Source organism: Gorilla gorilla, chromosome 4, assembly GCF_029281585.2.
Source record: "Gorilla gorilla gorilla isolate KB3781 chromosome 4, NHGRI_mGorGor1-v2.1_pri, whole genome shotgun sequence".
Taxonomy (NCBI): Eukaryota; Metazoa; Chordata; class Mammalia; order Primates; family Hominidae; genus Gorilla; species Gorilla gorilla.
In genome coordinates this window covers 44,255,496-44,269,713 of record NC_073228.2, presented here as the reverse complement: position 1 = coordinate 44,269,713, position 14,218 = coordinate 44,255,496, and the positions used below count along the sequence as shown (strand labels likewise).

Genomic DNA, 14,218 nt, shown 5'->3' with positions numbered 1-14,218 from the left:
CATTTGTGGGAACAGGTATAGGGGAAGAGGATTTTCCTAGGAAGGGAAGCGAGAGTGAGGAAAGTCAGATGACAGAGAAGCCCCTGAGAGTAAGTTTATAGGGAGGACAACCGTGTAAACCACAAAATAAAGGAAGTAGAATATATTTCATTTTATTATAAAGCAGTGCTCCCAAACTTTTCACAGCGTACACCTCGAGGGTGGAGAACTAACACCCAAGCACACCTGGATGGTGGATGGGACCCACTTCTGGGTAACCTGATGAGGAAGCTCTAGTGTAGAAATTCAGGACGCGGTCTTCAGAGCAGAGGGCTTGGTTCAAGTCCCTGTTCTGCCACTTACTAACTGCATGACCTTGAGCAAGCCACTTAATTTCTCTGCTCCTTCTCTGTGAAATGGGTACAATGTGGTAATGAGTAAAGGAACTAATACATGTACAGCACTCAGCACAAAGCCTGGCACACAGCAGGCTCTCACCAGGTGCCATTCTCAGCACAACTGCTTGGTTGAGCTACTGTGGCAGTGGCAGGTTGTGCCCCAAGGGGGTGGGCTCAGGAGCCCATGCAGCAAGAGGCAGTGACCAAGGAGGCAGGGGACAATAGCCCTATCTTTTCAGGATCTCTGCCTTGGACCTGGAGAATGGAGAGACTTTGCTCCTATCAGGTCCCAAGTTGGGAAAACTAAGGACGAAGCCGGTGACTGACATCTGAAATGGAATCCTCTGCATCTCCAAGTGGCCCTATACCTGACAATATCATTACTAGTGAAAACCAAGTGACAAACGCACTCCCCGACCCCAAGTTCTTCCACATCTCCCATGGAGGAGAGCACAGCCAATAGCGCAGAGTGTATTTATGCGCAGGGCTGGCTAAACAGGCTGGCTACGAGTCCGGAACAGGGTCAGGATCTGGCTTCCCATTGGCCGACATGACAGAATCCTTCTCGCGTTGCTCTCTGATGTACTGGTCCAACAGGGTGGTCAGCTGGAGGGGCTGGTGCTGGAGCAGGGAGTGGGTCTGGGCTGTGAGGCAGGTGAGGCCTCCTACAAGCTCCCCCTGCACCAGGGGCAGGCTGGGGAGCTTGGAGTAGTTGATAAAGCCCTGCCTGCTGAGGATGGTGTCATCAATGCAGCCACCTGGAAGAACACAGGGTCAGTTAGGCTCCTTGCAGATGCCTTTATTCTCTGAAAACAATATTCTGACCCTAGGAACTTGCTCTCCATTGCCCTTCTCAAAATCCTGCCTTCCCCAGGACCTGGGTTCCACTGTGCCCCACACCACACCCACTCTGCTTGGGATGGATCCCTACTTCTTCACTCTTCCCTCAGAAAACTCTTAATATATCCACCTGGCCCTGACCCCTATTAAGTCAGTGTTTCCTAAACTTCCTTGTAAATAAGAATCAGGTGGCCAGATGTGGTGGCTCATGCCTGTAATCCCAGCACTTTGGGAGGCTGAGGCAGGCAGATCACCTGAGGTCAGGAGTTCAAGACCAGCCTGGCCAACATGGAGAAACCCCGTCTCTACTAAAAATACAAAAATTAGCCAGGCGTGGTGGCGAGCGCCTGTAATCCAAGCCACTCGGGAGGCTGAGGCAGGAGAATCGTTTGAACCTGGGAGGCAGAGGTTACAGTAAGCTGAGATCGTGCCATTGCACTCCAGCCTGGGTGACAAGAGCGAAACTTCGTCTCAAAAAAAAAAAGAATCAGGATGAGGTCAGGTACGGTGGCTCAAGCCTGTAATCCCAGCACTTTGGGAGACCAAGGTCGGTGGATCACCTGAGGTCAGGAGTTTGAGATCAACCTGGCCAACATGGTGAAACCCCGTTTCTACTAAAAATACAAAAATTAGCCAGGCATGGTGGCAAGCACCTGTAATCCCAGCTACTTGGGAGGCTGAGGCAAGAGAATCACTTAAACCCAGGAGGCGGAGGTTGCAGTGAGCTGAGATCGCGCCATTGCACTCCAGCCTGGGCAACAACAGCGAAACTCCGTCTCAAAAAAACAAAGAATCAGGCTGGGTGCAGTGGCTAACGCCTGTAATCCCAACACTTCAGGAGGCCAAGGTGGCATAATTGCTTGAGCCTAGCAGTTCAAGACCAGCCTGGGCAACATGGCGAATACAAATACAAAAAATACAAAAATTAGCTGGACATGGTGGCATGCGCCTATAGTCCCAGCTACTTAGGAAGTTAAGGTGGGAGGATGGATTAAGCCAAGGAGGTCCAGGCTGCTGTGAGCCATGACCGGACCACTGCACTCCAGCCTGGGCAATGGGAGTGAGACCCTGAATCATGGAATGGAGGGAAGTAACGGGGAACTATTGTTTAATGGGTGTAGAGTTTCATTGTTAGAAGACAAAACGTTCTGGAGACGGGTGGTGGTAATGTTGCAGAGCATTATGAATGTACTTAACACTGAACTGTACATTTAAAATGGTGAAGATGGTAAATTTTGTGTGTATTTTACAATTAAAAAATTGAATAAATATCGTGGAGTGTTGAGGGGGTATTAAAATCACAGATTCGCCGGGAGCGGTGGCTCATGCCTGTAACCCCAGCACTTTGGGAGGCTGAGGTGGCGGATCACCTGAAGTCAGGAGTTCAAGACCAGCCTGGCCAACACGGTGAAACCCCATCTCTACTAAAAATACGAAAAAAAAAAAAATTAGCTGGGTGTGGTGGCAGGTGCCTGTAATCCCAGCTACTCGGGAGGCTGAGGCAGGAGAATTGCTTGAACCCAGGAGACAGAGGTTGCGGTGAGGTGAGACTGTGCCACTGCACTCCAGCCTAGGTGATACAGTGAGACTCCATCTCAAAAAAAAAAAAAAAAAATCAGATTCCTGTCCCGCCCCCTCCCTACAGAGACCTGTGAAATCTGGATTTCCAAGGACATGTGCAGTATTCTCTGCCCCTTAAGTGAGTCAGCATCAGGGGAGTCTGGGAAACACTGGTCACTGGCCCTCGGCACCCTTTACTTGGGCTACTTGTTTTAAATATCTTCATCTGTGAGGGTTTCAGCACCTACTACCCCACTGTTAGACTCAAGGTATCTAAATTTTCTCTCCCTGCTCCATGTCTGCCTTTCCTAGTCTTCCCTCCAGTGCAGAAGTGACCCGGGGTAGTGAGACAACACAGGTGTGGGAGTGACAGTCGGCCCTCAATAAATGTGCTGTTTACTCAGGCTCCATCCGTGAAAGGATGCTCTCTCCAAGAACGTTCACGGTTTTACCAAGACAAGCCTAGCAGATGGCAGCAGGCCCCTCTTCACCCCACCCCTAACTGGCAGGGGTGCTTGCTCACCTAGCAGCGGCAGGAATGGAACAGTCCTTAAGATCCGTACCATCTCCTTGACCTTGGGCTCTTCACTAACCAGCAGCATGTTGTGCCCCACAAAAAGGGGCAGCAGATTTTGGTACTTGGAATCCTCCAGGAAGGGCTTCAGGACCTGGGACAGCAGGAAAAAATGGCTTATCAGGGACAAGTGGGAGGAAGAGCTACCTCGTGGGTCATGGGCCACATTAGGCTGAGGGTGCAACCCAAGGGTCTTCTCAGCCCCTAATCACAGGTTAGACACCAGATTAGAGGGTGACTCATGGAGAGGAGGAGTAAGAAGTATCATCACTGGGGAGCAGATGGCGAGGTCTGAGTCTGGTGGGGGTGGGGGGAAGATGGGCAACCCATGCCAAGGGACCTGCTCCCTACCTGGTTGGGGAAGACCTTCATCAGGATCTTGTGTTTCCGCAGCTGGTGTCGCATAAGAAGCTTGTCCTCTGCACTCAGAGCCACATTCTGGCAGACGGCTATCATTCGGTTGTCCTGGAAAACTGCTGCTATCTCCCGGCGGAGAAGCCTGATGAGGCCTATCTCCTGAAGTTGGAAAGCAATGACCAAGGGTACATCAGCTGCCACTTCTCCTGGCAACCTTGCTCCCTCTGTGGTAGGTTCTAGGGCTTCCAGTGATGTCCAGATGTGCAAAAGATCGGGGAACAAGTAGGATAACTGGGCCTCTGACTCTCAGACACATGTAACATCTCCCACTACTCTAACCTTTTCACTTTGATTAGATAATTGCAGTCTTTAGCAGTGTTTTTCAAACCTGAGGATGCTCAGTTCCACTCCCCCGAAAACAGGCCTGCAGTCTGCCCTAGTCAACAGTGCTTGACAATAATATTGCTAAAATTACTTCAATTATCAATCTGACACTGTACTCATGTTGAATTATTTTGCCAATCATAAATATAACTCTTTTGCAGTGTTAGTTTAAAATTGAGAAATTTGGCTGGGCGCGGTGGCTCATGCCTATAATCCCAGCACTTCGGGAGGCCAAGGCAGGCGGATTGCTTGAGGTCAGGAGTTTGAGACCAGCCTGACCAACACAGCGAAACCCCATCTCTACTAAAAATACAAAAAATTAGCTGAGCATGGTGGCATGTGCCTATAATCCCAGTTACTCAGGAGGCTGAGGCAGAGAATCGCTTGAACCCAGGAGGCAGAGGTTGCGATGAGCCAAGAGTGTCCCACTGCACTCCAACCTGGGTGACAGAGACTCTGTCTCACAAAAAAAAAAAAAAAAAAAAAAAGGCCAGGCAGGGTGGCTCATGCCTGTAATCCCAGCACTTTGGGAGGCCGAGGCAGGCAGATCACGAGGTCAGGAGATCAAGACCATCCTGGCTAACATGGTGACACCCTGTCTCTACTAAAGATGCAAAAATTAGTCAGGCATGGTGGCGCATGCCTGTAATCCCAGCTACTCAGGAGGCTGAGGCAGGAGAATCACTTGAACCCGGGAGGCAGAGGCTGCAGTGAGCCAAGATCGCGCCATTGTACTCCAGCTTGGGCAACAAGAGCGATACTCCATCTCAAAAAAAAAAAAAAGATTGGAGAGATACTCTCCCCAGCCCCACCTGCTAGGGTAGCTCTCACACACACATTTTTGGAGACAAGAAGGAAATTCAGGAGGCCCACCCAATCCAGAGCCCAAAAGCCAATATAGAATCAAGTGCGGATTTCATCTTAAAATATCTGGATCAGGCAGTCAAACTGAAATAATGACGTGCATGACAATGGCTGAGTGTCCTACTTCACTATGGCCAGAGACAAGATTACTTTAATCCACCATCCCACCACCAAGTGACATGTATCCAAATTCCTCCTTACCTCCTGTGGGGGGCTGGGAGGAGATGGCAGGCATGATGGGTGGATGGCTGGTTTTGGGGGGATATATTCAGTCACAGCCATCAGCTTCTGTCGCTGAAAGTGCATCACACGACGGTGGCGGGTAACAGCCTTGGAGCCATAGCGGACAGTCTGGAGGGTAGGCAGCCGGCCTGGGAGGGGATATAGCAACATGGTTAGAGGCAACCTCTTGGAGGCCCTAGTTTATCCCAAATGGAGAAAAAACACACCCTCTAGCAGAGAAAAGTACAGCTCACAGAGCTAGACTCAGCACAAGAGTGGGACAAGGAATTGTCTGACAAAAGTCCTGAATTTCCAAAGCTTCTCTTCTCTTTCAGTAAGTGACCCACGGTCAATTACTTAATCTCTTGAGGCTCCCATTTCTCCAGCTCTTCTCAATGTGCAGAAATGTGAGAAAAAAATGAGAACAATGGAGAAAATATTTTGAACACATTAAGAAAAGGGGGGGCTGGGTGTGGTGGCTGACACCTGTAATCCCAGCACTTTGGTAGGCCGAAGCAGGCGAGATCACTTGAGGTCAGGAGTTTGAGACCAGCCTGGCCAACACAGTGAAACCCCATCTCTACTAAAAATACAAAAATTAGCCAGGTGTGGTGGTGTATACCTGTAATCCCAGCTACTTGAGAGGCTGAGGCAGGAGAATCGCTTGAACCCGGGAGGTGGAGGTTGCAGTGAGCCGAGATCATGCCACTGCACTCCAGCCTGGGCACAGAGTAAGACTCCGTCTCAGAAAAAAAAAGAAGGAAGGAAGGAAGGAAAGAGAGAGAGAGAGAAAGAAAGAAAGAAAGAAAAAGAAAAAGGGGATAAGGTTAAATAAACTTTTTCTTAAAATGGTCAAACAGTAAATATTTTAAGTTTGGGGCCCATGTAATCTGTCTCTAACGCTCAACTCTGCCAAAAGCAGCCACAGACAATATGTAAAGAGACAGCAGAAGCTAGTAGCAATAGAATTTTATAAAACACAGTGACTGGCCCTGCCATAATACGCCAACCCCTGGTCTAATCTAGTGGCTCTCAAGGTATGCCCCACCTCCACCCCAACCAGCAACATCAGCATCATTTGAGAGCTTGTTAGAAATTCTGCTGGGTGTGGTGGCTCACGCCTGTAATCCCAACACTTTGGGAGGCCAAGGTGGGCAGCTCACTTGAGGTCAGGAATTCAAGACCAACCTGGCCAACATGGTGAAACCCCGTCTCTAACTAAACTACAAAAATTAGCCAGGTGTGGTGGCACACACCTGTAGTCCCAGCTACTCGGGTGGCTGAGCCATGAGAATTGCTTGAACCCAAGAGGCAGAGGTTGCAGTGAGCCGAGATTGTGCCATTGCACTCCGGCACTCCGGCCTGGGTGACAGAGCAAGACTGTCTCAAAAAAAAAAAAAAAAAAAAGAAAGAAAGAAAGAAAAATAAACATAAATTCTCAGGCCCTGCCTAGACCTACTGAATCAGCAACTCTGGGGTGGAGCCTAGCAAATAGTGTTTTTTGTTTGTTTTGTTTTGTAGAGACCAGGTTTCACTATGTTACCAAGACGGGTCACAAATAGTGTTCTAACAAGCCCTCCTGGTGATGCTGACGCATGCTAAAGTTTGAAAACCACCGCTCTAACCACTGCTCTGACACCCTGTCCTATGATTTGAAGAGGAGAAAAAAATGTTACACCCTTCTCACAGCTCTCAGACAAGTTTCTCTTTCCTCCTCTCTTCCTGTTTACAGGTAATGCTACAGAAGAGCACCCCACAGAAAACAAGGGAGGCACTCAAATGCCCTGAGACAAAGTGACCACTTAATCCTCAACACAAGGGCCAAGACTAGAACTTCCCACTTTCAGTCATTTCCAAGACTGGGATGTGACCTCAGAAAAAGGTCCAGATAGAAGGCGGCTCTAACAGTCAGAGAGTATGGATATTTGCTGGGGTAAGAGGTCTTATTGCCAGCAGCCACAAAACCTAACTGTTAAGACTGCAGGCAGGCTTTGGAATCAAATTAAACTGGATTTTTTTTTTTTTTTGAGATGGAGTCTCGCTCTGTTGCCCAGGCTGGAGTGCAGCAACGCGATCTCGGCCCACTGCAACCTCTGCCTCCTGGGTGTAAGCGATTCTCACGCCTCAGCCTCCTGAGTAGCGGGGACTACAGGCACGCGCCACCACACCCGGCTCATTTTTGTATTTTTAGTAGAGTTGGGGTTTCGCCATGTTGGCCAGGCTGGTCTCAAATTCCTGACCTCAGGTGTTCCCTCCGCCTCAGCCTCCCAAAGTGCTGGGATTACAAGCGTGAGCCACCGCGCCCAGCCGAAACTGGATTTTAATCTCTCTTCCGCCAATTACTAGCTGTGACCTTGGCCACCCAACTGGTCTGAACTTCAGTTGCTGCGTCTGTAAAGAGGAGATGCGAGTGTCTTTCTCACAGGGTGCTTTAGATTTAAATGATTTAAAAGATTTAAATGAGCTAACACATATAAAAATAGTTATCACAGTGCCTGGCCTATATTAAGTGCTCAAATCCATTCACTAAACAAATATCTACTGCACGCTTACTAACATCCAGCACCATGCCACCTGCTGGCTATGCTGAATGAACATGGTTCTGCCCTTGCGGAGTTTAATAGAGGAAACAAGCAACTAAACAAACGCAAAATTACAGATTGCGACGGGGCTAAGGAGTCAAGGGAAGACCTGAGGTGACATTTAGACTGACACATTAAGATGGAGACATAATGCAAAGGTCTGGGCGAGGAGTGGTCCAGGCAAAAGAAACGCTGGAGACAGACAACATCTGGACGTTGTTGCTGTGATTACCAGTCGAGTCACAAGGAACTGGACGGGGTAAGGAGGCCAGCGATCTAGCTGGGGTCAGAGATTATGGGAAGAATCAGTAGTAGAGAAGGGCAGATGAGGACTAGAGAGCGGCCGCAAGACACGCCGTGAGGACCTGGGCCACTCCTTACCCGCCTGGGGCAGGAGACCCCCTCGCAGCATCCCCGCCACAGCCGCAGCCATCTCCACGGCCGCAGCCATCTCCACCGGAAGAATGGACGGAAGCCGAGTGGAGACGGAAAGAGCTAAGGATTGTGGGGTAGCGAACCCGGGGGCCGGAAGCAGTGGGCGTACCCGCCGGCTGTAGCTGTAACACGCATGCGCTAGGCCTGGCCAACGGAGCCCGCCTTTACCTCCCCACTCGGCGTCCAGTCTCTTAGCAACGACTCCGGCTTCCTAGGAACTGCTCCTTTCTCAACCATTCCTGCCCACAACACCCCAGCTTGCTGCCAGCAAAGCCCCTCCACACCCCTCAAACTCCAGACCCTTCACATCAATTTACTGTTGTCTTCGACCTCACCCCAGCAATTTTCTCTGAATCAACCCCCTTTCCTCCTCTCCTAAGTCTCTGAGTTTCTCTCTCCTCCTTCCATCCTGAGTTCTGCCATCCTTAGGGGCCGCCCAGACCTCTCTTTTCGTTCCTCTCCCGCCTCAGACCAGCAGCCTTTTATTTTAGATCATGTCTGGAGGTGAGTAGGGAGGTGGGACGGTGGGTAGAGCAGTTGGAAAACAGCGGGGTAAGGCCTCCAAGAGTGAGGAAGTGTCACAGTTGGACTCATCTTTTCACAGGGAAGTCAGCCCAGGGTCCAGAGGAAGGGGGCGTCTGCATCACTGAAGCCCTTATCACTAAGCGGAACTTGACTTTCCCTGAAGATGGGGAACTGTCAGAGAAGATGTGAGTGCATGGGGGAGAAAAGGGGTGCTAGAAGGCTGAAACACTCAGGATGACCAGGTCCCTGACGTGTACTGATTTGTCAACTGAACTTTGTCTCTCTCCTTACTTACTCCACACATCCAATCAGTGGTAATGCCCAGTTGATTTTCCCTTCTTCAAAATAATTCCATTTCTTTTTCACCATCCTCACTCAACTGTCTTAGATAAGGCCGTGTTCACCTCTCTTCTACACACCCACCACTTTGGGAGGCTGAGGCAGGAGGATCACTTGAGCCCAGGAGTTTGAGACCAGCCTGGGCAATAGAGACAGAATCCTATCTCTAAAAATAAAAATAAACTAGCTGAGCATGGTGGTGCACACCTGTAGTCCTAGGTGGCTGAGACAGGAGGATCACTTGAACCCAGGTACCTGTGGCTGCAGTAAGCTATGATCATGCCATTGCATGCCAGCCTGGGCAACCGGGTGAGACCCTATTTCTAAAACAAACAAAAAGTAAAGTATTTTTAATTACTTTTTTAGAGACGGGGTCTTGCTCTGTTGGCCAGACTGGTCTTGAACTCCTCAAACAATCCTCCCACTTCAGCCTCCTGAGTAGCCAAAGTGATCCTTTTAAATAACAAATCTAATCAGGCATTCACTGATAGAAACTTCCTCCCAAATAAATCCCAATGCCTAAGCATGAGTTGACTTCTGCTTTTCAGCCTTATTTCTGGCCACTCTCCACAAGTGAACAATTTCCCACACTGTGTACTCACACCTTAGTACCTTACTACTCAGAGTATGTGTGGACGGGAGGGGGCGCAGGGGTAGGGCAGCAGCATTGGCATCACAGGGGGCTTGTTAGAAGTGGAGCATCTCAGCCCCTCCACCCGATCTACTGAATTAGAATCTGCATGGGCATATTGGAGTTTCGGAAGGGCTGTATTAGCATATACTATTCCTTCTGCTTGAAATGCCTTCTGCCCATATCCCCGTACCTTCATGGCTAATGCCTACTCATCTGTCACCTCCTCTAGGAAGCATTCCCTGATTCCTCCTACTGTGAACTTAGTGCACAGCCTATGTACTCCCTTTGTACCCTGTACTTGCTTCTGTTATCCACTTGTCAGAGATGTTTGGCCTTATTCTTCCTCTTTCTTTCTTCTTCCTCTTCTTTATTCTTTCTCCTTCTTTCCCTTCTTCCTCCTCCTTCTTCCTTTCCCCTGTACTTGCCTCTGTTATCCACTTGTCATAGATGTTTGGCCTTCTTCCTATTTTTTTTTTTTTTTTGAGACGGAGTCTCACTCTGTTGCGCAGGCTGGAGTGCAATGGTGTGATCTCGGCTCACTGCAACGTCCGCCTCCCGAGTTGAAGCGATTCTCCAGCCTCAGCCTCCCGAGTAGCTGGGACTACAGGTGTGCGCCACCACACCTGGCTAATTTTTTTTGTATTTTTAGTAGAGATGGGTTTTCACCATGTTAGCCAGGCTGGTCTTGAACTCCTGACCTCAGGCAATCCACCCGCCTCAACCTCCCAAAGTGCTGGGATTACAGTGAGCCACCTCGCCCAGCCTCTTTTTTTTTTTTTTTTATGACATAGGGTCTTGCTCTGTCACCCAGGCTGAAGTGCAGTGGCATAATCATGGCACAATGCAGCCTTGACCTCCTGGGCTCGAGCGATCCTCCTGCCTCGGCCTCCCAAAGTGCTGGGAGTACAGGGTAAGCCACCATGGCCAGCCTGCCCTGCTTCTTTATTAGTGGTGGGCATAGACTCTGTCATTTGTCTCTAGTAGGCACTCAGCAATGTTGTGGAATGAATGAATGGGTGGATGGAACAAGTGCTTTTTTCTCCATGAACCACTCAAAAGGAAGGTGAGGAAGGATCTTTCTGCAGTGTCTCACCTCTGTCCCACCCCTGCCTCCACCATCCAAGCTGGCCAGAGGAAGGTTTCTCTTGCCTCTGAATCTCCCCAGGAACCATAAGCTGCCATCCCCCAATTTCCCAGAGGTCCCTTACTCCTCTCTCTCACCCTTCCCCGTGCTAACAACAGAGATACAAGTCTGCAAGTCAAGCCAGTTTCATGATCTAGACACCACCTCAAGATGTCAAGATGTTTCTCACATCTGATTAAAATCACTCAGCCAACTACCCCTCCTTGAAAGCCCTTCCCTCCTCTGTCTCCCATCCTCCCTGCTAAGAGACCACATGAGTGGTGCTCTAACACCACCCTTACTGACTCTTTTCCCAGGTTTCACACTCTTGATGAACTGCAGACTGTCCGCCTGGACCGGGAGGGGATTACTACTATCAGGAACTTAGAAGGCCTCCAGAATCTTCACAGTCTCTATCTGCAAGGGGTAACTTCTTTCTCTACCCTTCCCCTCCCCTTGACCCCTGTGGACCTAATCTGTCTCATCTGAAAGGAGCCAACCAGGTCATCTTGCCCATTCCCTGGTGTTCAGGCAGGCAGACCTTCATTTAAACCATTCCCAGATGAATGACATAGGGTCCTGAATTGAAAAACTAATTCCCTCAAAATAGATCCTGAACATGACCTGTGCTCCTTCCACTGTTCTTTAGGCACTTCTCTTGATCTAGAAGTTCTTCTTGGCATCTACTCTAAATCTTTCACGTTAAATAGCTCCAGCCCATTTCCTGTTTTGAAGAAGAGGAAACTATGAAGATTCCTGTACATCATTCAGATCCTACTTGAAGGCTGTTTGGTGGTGGTGGTGGTGGTTGGTTGATCTCCAGCCTTCCCCTGGTTGAGTATTCCCAGCTCGCTTCAACTTTCCCCATAGAAACTTTAACCATCAGGTTCCTGTATGCTCATTGTTCTCTCTGTGTATGCAAGCCACCACCAAGGCCCTTTCCATTTTCCTGGTGGCTTCTTAGTTTCCTTTTCTGATTCCCAGGTCACTCTTTGGTTGTGGAATCAGAAGAGTATACTTAGTCAGGTTTAGATACCCCAGGTTTACACCCTTAACCATCCACATGGGGAAAGAAAATCATCTTTCTTAAGGTAGTGGCAACCTGTTCAAGGAGTGGGGTGATCATTCCCAAAGTGCCAGATCTCCAGCTGCAGAGTAGACATGGTCTTGGGGCTTTGTCCCCGTAAAGGGCCCCCGACGCATCTGATCTCAGCTTGGTTTCCCCACTTCGGTTTCTTCTTGCAGAATAAGATCCAGCAAATTGAGAACCTGGCTTGCATCCCCTCCTTGCGGTATGTGGTGCCAGGGCTCAAGCAGGGGAAGAGGGGTTGGGGGAACCTAGCCATATCCCAAAGAACTGGTTCAGATTTCTCCAAGCCTGGGTCCTTGTCAGTCAAGGACCAGCAAGCCTAGATCTACTCCCTCACCCCAGAAGGCCATGTGTCCCCACTGGTCATCAGCTGCCTAGCCCAGGGGCCCCGGTGTCAGGTGCCCTCCTCTTTTCTTCCAGCTGTTCCATGATTCAGCTCTGCCTCTGTACCCCTTCCTTCCCCTACAGCTTCCTGTCTCTGGCAGGAAACCAAATCAGGCAGGTGGAAAACCTCCTCGACCTCCCATGCCTCCAGTTTCTGGACCTTTCTGAGAACCTGATAGAAACGTTGAAGCTGGGTAGGAACCCACTTGCCCTGGCTCACCAAACACATCCCCTGTGGGGCCTGCCCTCCCCTCTGCACCCATCTGCCCGTGCTTCTATTAGCCATGCCCCTGCAGGTCCACATTTCATCCTCAGGGAGTTCAAGGGGTTGTGCCTAGAGGTACTGGCTTTGGACTAGAAAGTGGGTATGAGAACCCCATTCCCATCGCTTCATGGTCTTTTGGCTAAGATCAAGTGAGAACCCCATTTCCTCTCTCTTTGCTGTGTGCAGATGAGTTCCCCCAGAGCCTTCTCATTCTCAACCTGTCTGGAAACAGCTGCACCAACCAGGATGGCTACCGGTAAGGAGTGGAGGGTGGGAAGAAAGGTCATGGCTGAGCTCCACCTGCTAACTCAGCCCAGGCCCCTCTCAGCCTGCAAACCTGGGGTCACTGTCCATGACACCTTCTCCCCCACCTCCTACCTAGCTCATGAGCCACCACCCCTCCGGGTGTGAGTGCTGTGGTGCGTGTCTTTGCATCCTCCACGCCAGGGTGCCCTCCTGGGTGACCTCTGCTCCTTCTGCTCTGCAGCGAGCTGGTGACAGAAGCCCTGCCACTTCTCCTGGACCTGGACGGACAGCCTGTGGTGGAGCGCTGGATTTCGGATGAGGAGGATGAAGCCTCAAGCGATGAGGAGTTCCCAGAGCTGAGTGGCCCATTCTGCTCAGAACGAGGTGACCCTGCTTTCCAAGGTTTTCAGCCTCCCCAGAGCCCACCTCTGCCCTGTGGGACATGAGGGAAGCTAAGGTGGCAGTGGCGTCTGGGCAGGGGAGCCCCAAGTTCAGATCAACATCTGGGCCAGAGCCAGGTGTCAGTCCTGGGCCCCAGCCTCAGGCTCCTTCCCACAAGGGACAAGGGGCCAGCCAGAGACTTCCCTGAGCCCAGGGACCCTCCTGCTGAGCCCAGGGCTCCACCCACCCTGTACCCTCCACCCCCGGCCCCTCCCAGGCTTCCTCAAGGAGCTGGAGCAGGAGCTGAGCAGGCACAGGGAGCACCGGCAACAGATGGCCCTGACAGAGCACCTGCTGAGGATGGAGATGCAGCCCACCCTCACTGACCTGCCCCTGCTACCTGGGGTGCCCATGGCTGGGGACAGCAGCCCTTCTGCCACTCCTGCGCAAGGGGAGGAGACAGTCCCTGAGGCCGTCTCCTCACCCCAGGCCTCCTCTCCCACCAAGAAACCATGCAGTCTGATTCCCAGGGGCCACCAAAGCTCTCTCTGGGGAAGGAAGGGGGCACAAGCAGCCACAGCCCCCAAGGCCTCTGTGGCTGAGGCCCCCAGCACAACCAAAACTACGGCCAAGAGAAGCAAGAAATGATTCTCTGTCAACCTTTCTCTACTAGTGGAGAGGAGTGGGGCCTGCCCCCCTTCTCAGACCTCTGACCTGTGACAGAAGCCCATCCCCAGTAAAGTGTCTCTAGGCCCTGAGTATGCTTTTCATGTCACTTGGGGTATCTCAGGGGAAGCAACCAGTGAAAGCTCCAGGAAACAAAATACAGAGCTCAGTGAGCCACCTGATTCTAAAGAGCGAGTCTGGAATCTTTTGGGAGCTACCCACAGGGCAGGCATGCCTCAGGCCCCTGCTGGCTTCCTGGCTCCCACTTGGGCAGGAAGCGGGCACCACCTCATGGAAGATGCATGCCATCTCACTGCCACCCCTAGGGAGTGCCCTTCCCCGGTCCAAGCCAAGGACCAAGGAGCTGTGG

The 14,218-nt window shown here is 50.8% G+C and overlaps 2 protein-coding genes across 5 annotated transcripts; one reads left to right on the top strand and one right to left on the bottom strand.

Annotated features, from left to right (window-relative positions):
* Positions 1–136: 136 nt before the first annotated feature.
* Positions 137–8,291, bottom strand: MRPL10 (mitochondrial ribosomal protein L10). 3 transcript variants are annotated; one of them, XM_004041461.5, is made up of 5 exons: positions 8,142–8,291; positions 5,158–5,327; positions 3,703–3,867; positions 3,301–3,445; positions 137–1,135 (listed from the first exon to the last, which is right to left on the bottom strand). In XM_004041461.5, exons 1-5 carry the CDS (start codon positions 8,209–8,211, stop codon positions 882–884), a joined length of 804 nt encoding a protein of 267 aa, XP_004041509.2. In that variant the 5' UTR covers positions 8,212–8,291; the 3' UTR covers positions 137–881. The 3 variants fall into 3 exon arrangements, with proteins under 3 accessions (XP_004041509.2, XP_030866914.1, XP_018883291.2); XM_031011054.3 differs by lacking the exon at positions 8,142–8,291 and adding an exon at positions 7,993–8,096; XM_019027746.4 differs by lacking the exon at positions 8,142–8,291 and adding an exon at positions 5,801–5,899.
* LRRC46 (leucine rich repeat containing 46) lies at positions 7,746–14,030 on the top strand. Of its 2 annotated transcripts, none has more exons than XM_055387749.2 (8): positions 7,746–8,019; positions 8,800–8,905; positions 11,134–11,242; positions 12,062–12,108; positions 12,375–12,484; positions 12,742–12,811; positions 13,043–13,185; positions 13,460–14,030. In XM_055387749.2, coding segments are annotated over exons 2-8 (852 nt in total). In that variant the 5' UTR covers positions 7,746–8,019; positions 8,800–8,903; the 3' UTR covers positions 13,831–14,030. The 2 variants fall into 2 exon arrangements, with proteins under 2 accessions (XP_055243724.1, XP_004041508.1); XM_004041460.5 differs by lacking the exon at positions 7,746–8,019 and adding an exon at positions 8,286–8,699.
* The last annotated feature ends 188 nt before the right edge of the window (positions 14,031–14,218 follow it).

Coding starts and splice junctions, on each gene's coding strand:
- MRPL10 (XM_019027746.4), bottom strand. CDS start 5,882: ATGATCTCGGCTCACTGCAACCTCCACCTCCCGGGTTCAAGCGATTCT. Junction 5,328..5,800: donor TCAAGTAGCTGGGATTACAG/GTATACACCACC, acceptor ATCCCCTCCCAG/GCCGGCTGCCTACCCTCCAG. Junction 1,136..3,300: donor TCCATTCCTGCCGCTGCTAG/GTGAGCAAGCAC, acceptor GTGTTCTTCCAG/GTGGCTGCATTGATGACACC.
- LRRC46 (XM_004041460.5), top strand. Junction 12,109..12,374: donor GCTTGCATCCCCTCCTTGCG/GTATGTGGTGCC, acceptor CTTCCCCTACAG/CTTCCTGTCTCTGGCAGGAA. Junction 13,186..13,459: donor CCCATTCTGCTCAGAACGAG/GTGACCCTGCTT, acceptor GGCCCCTCCCAG/GCTTCCTCAAGGAGCTGGAG.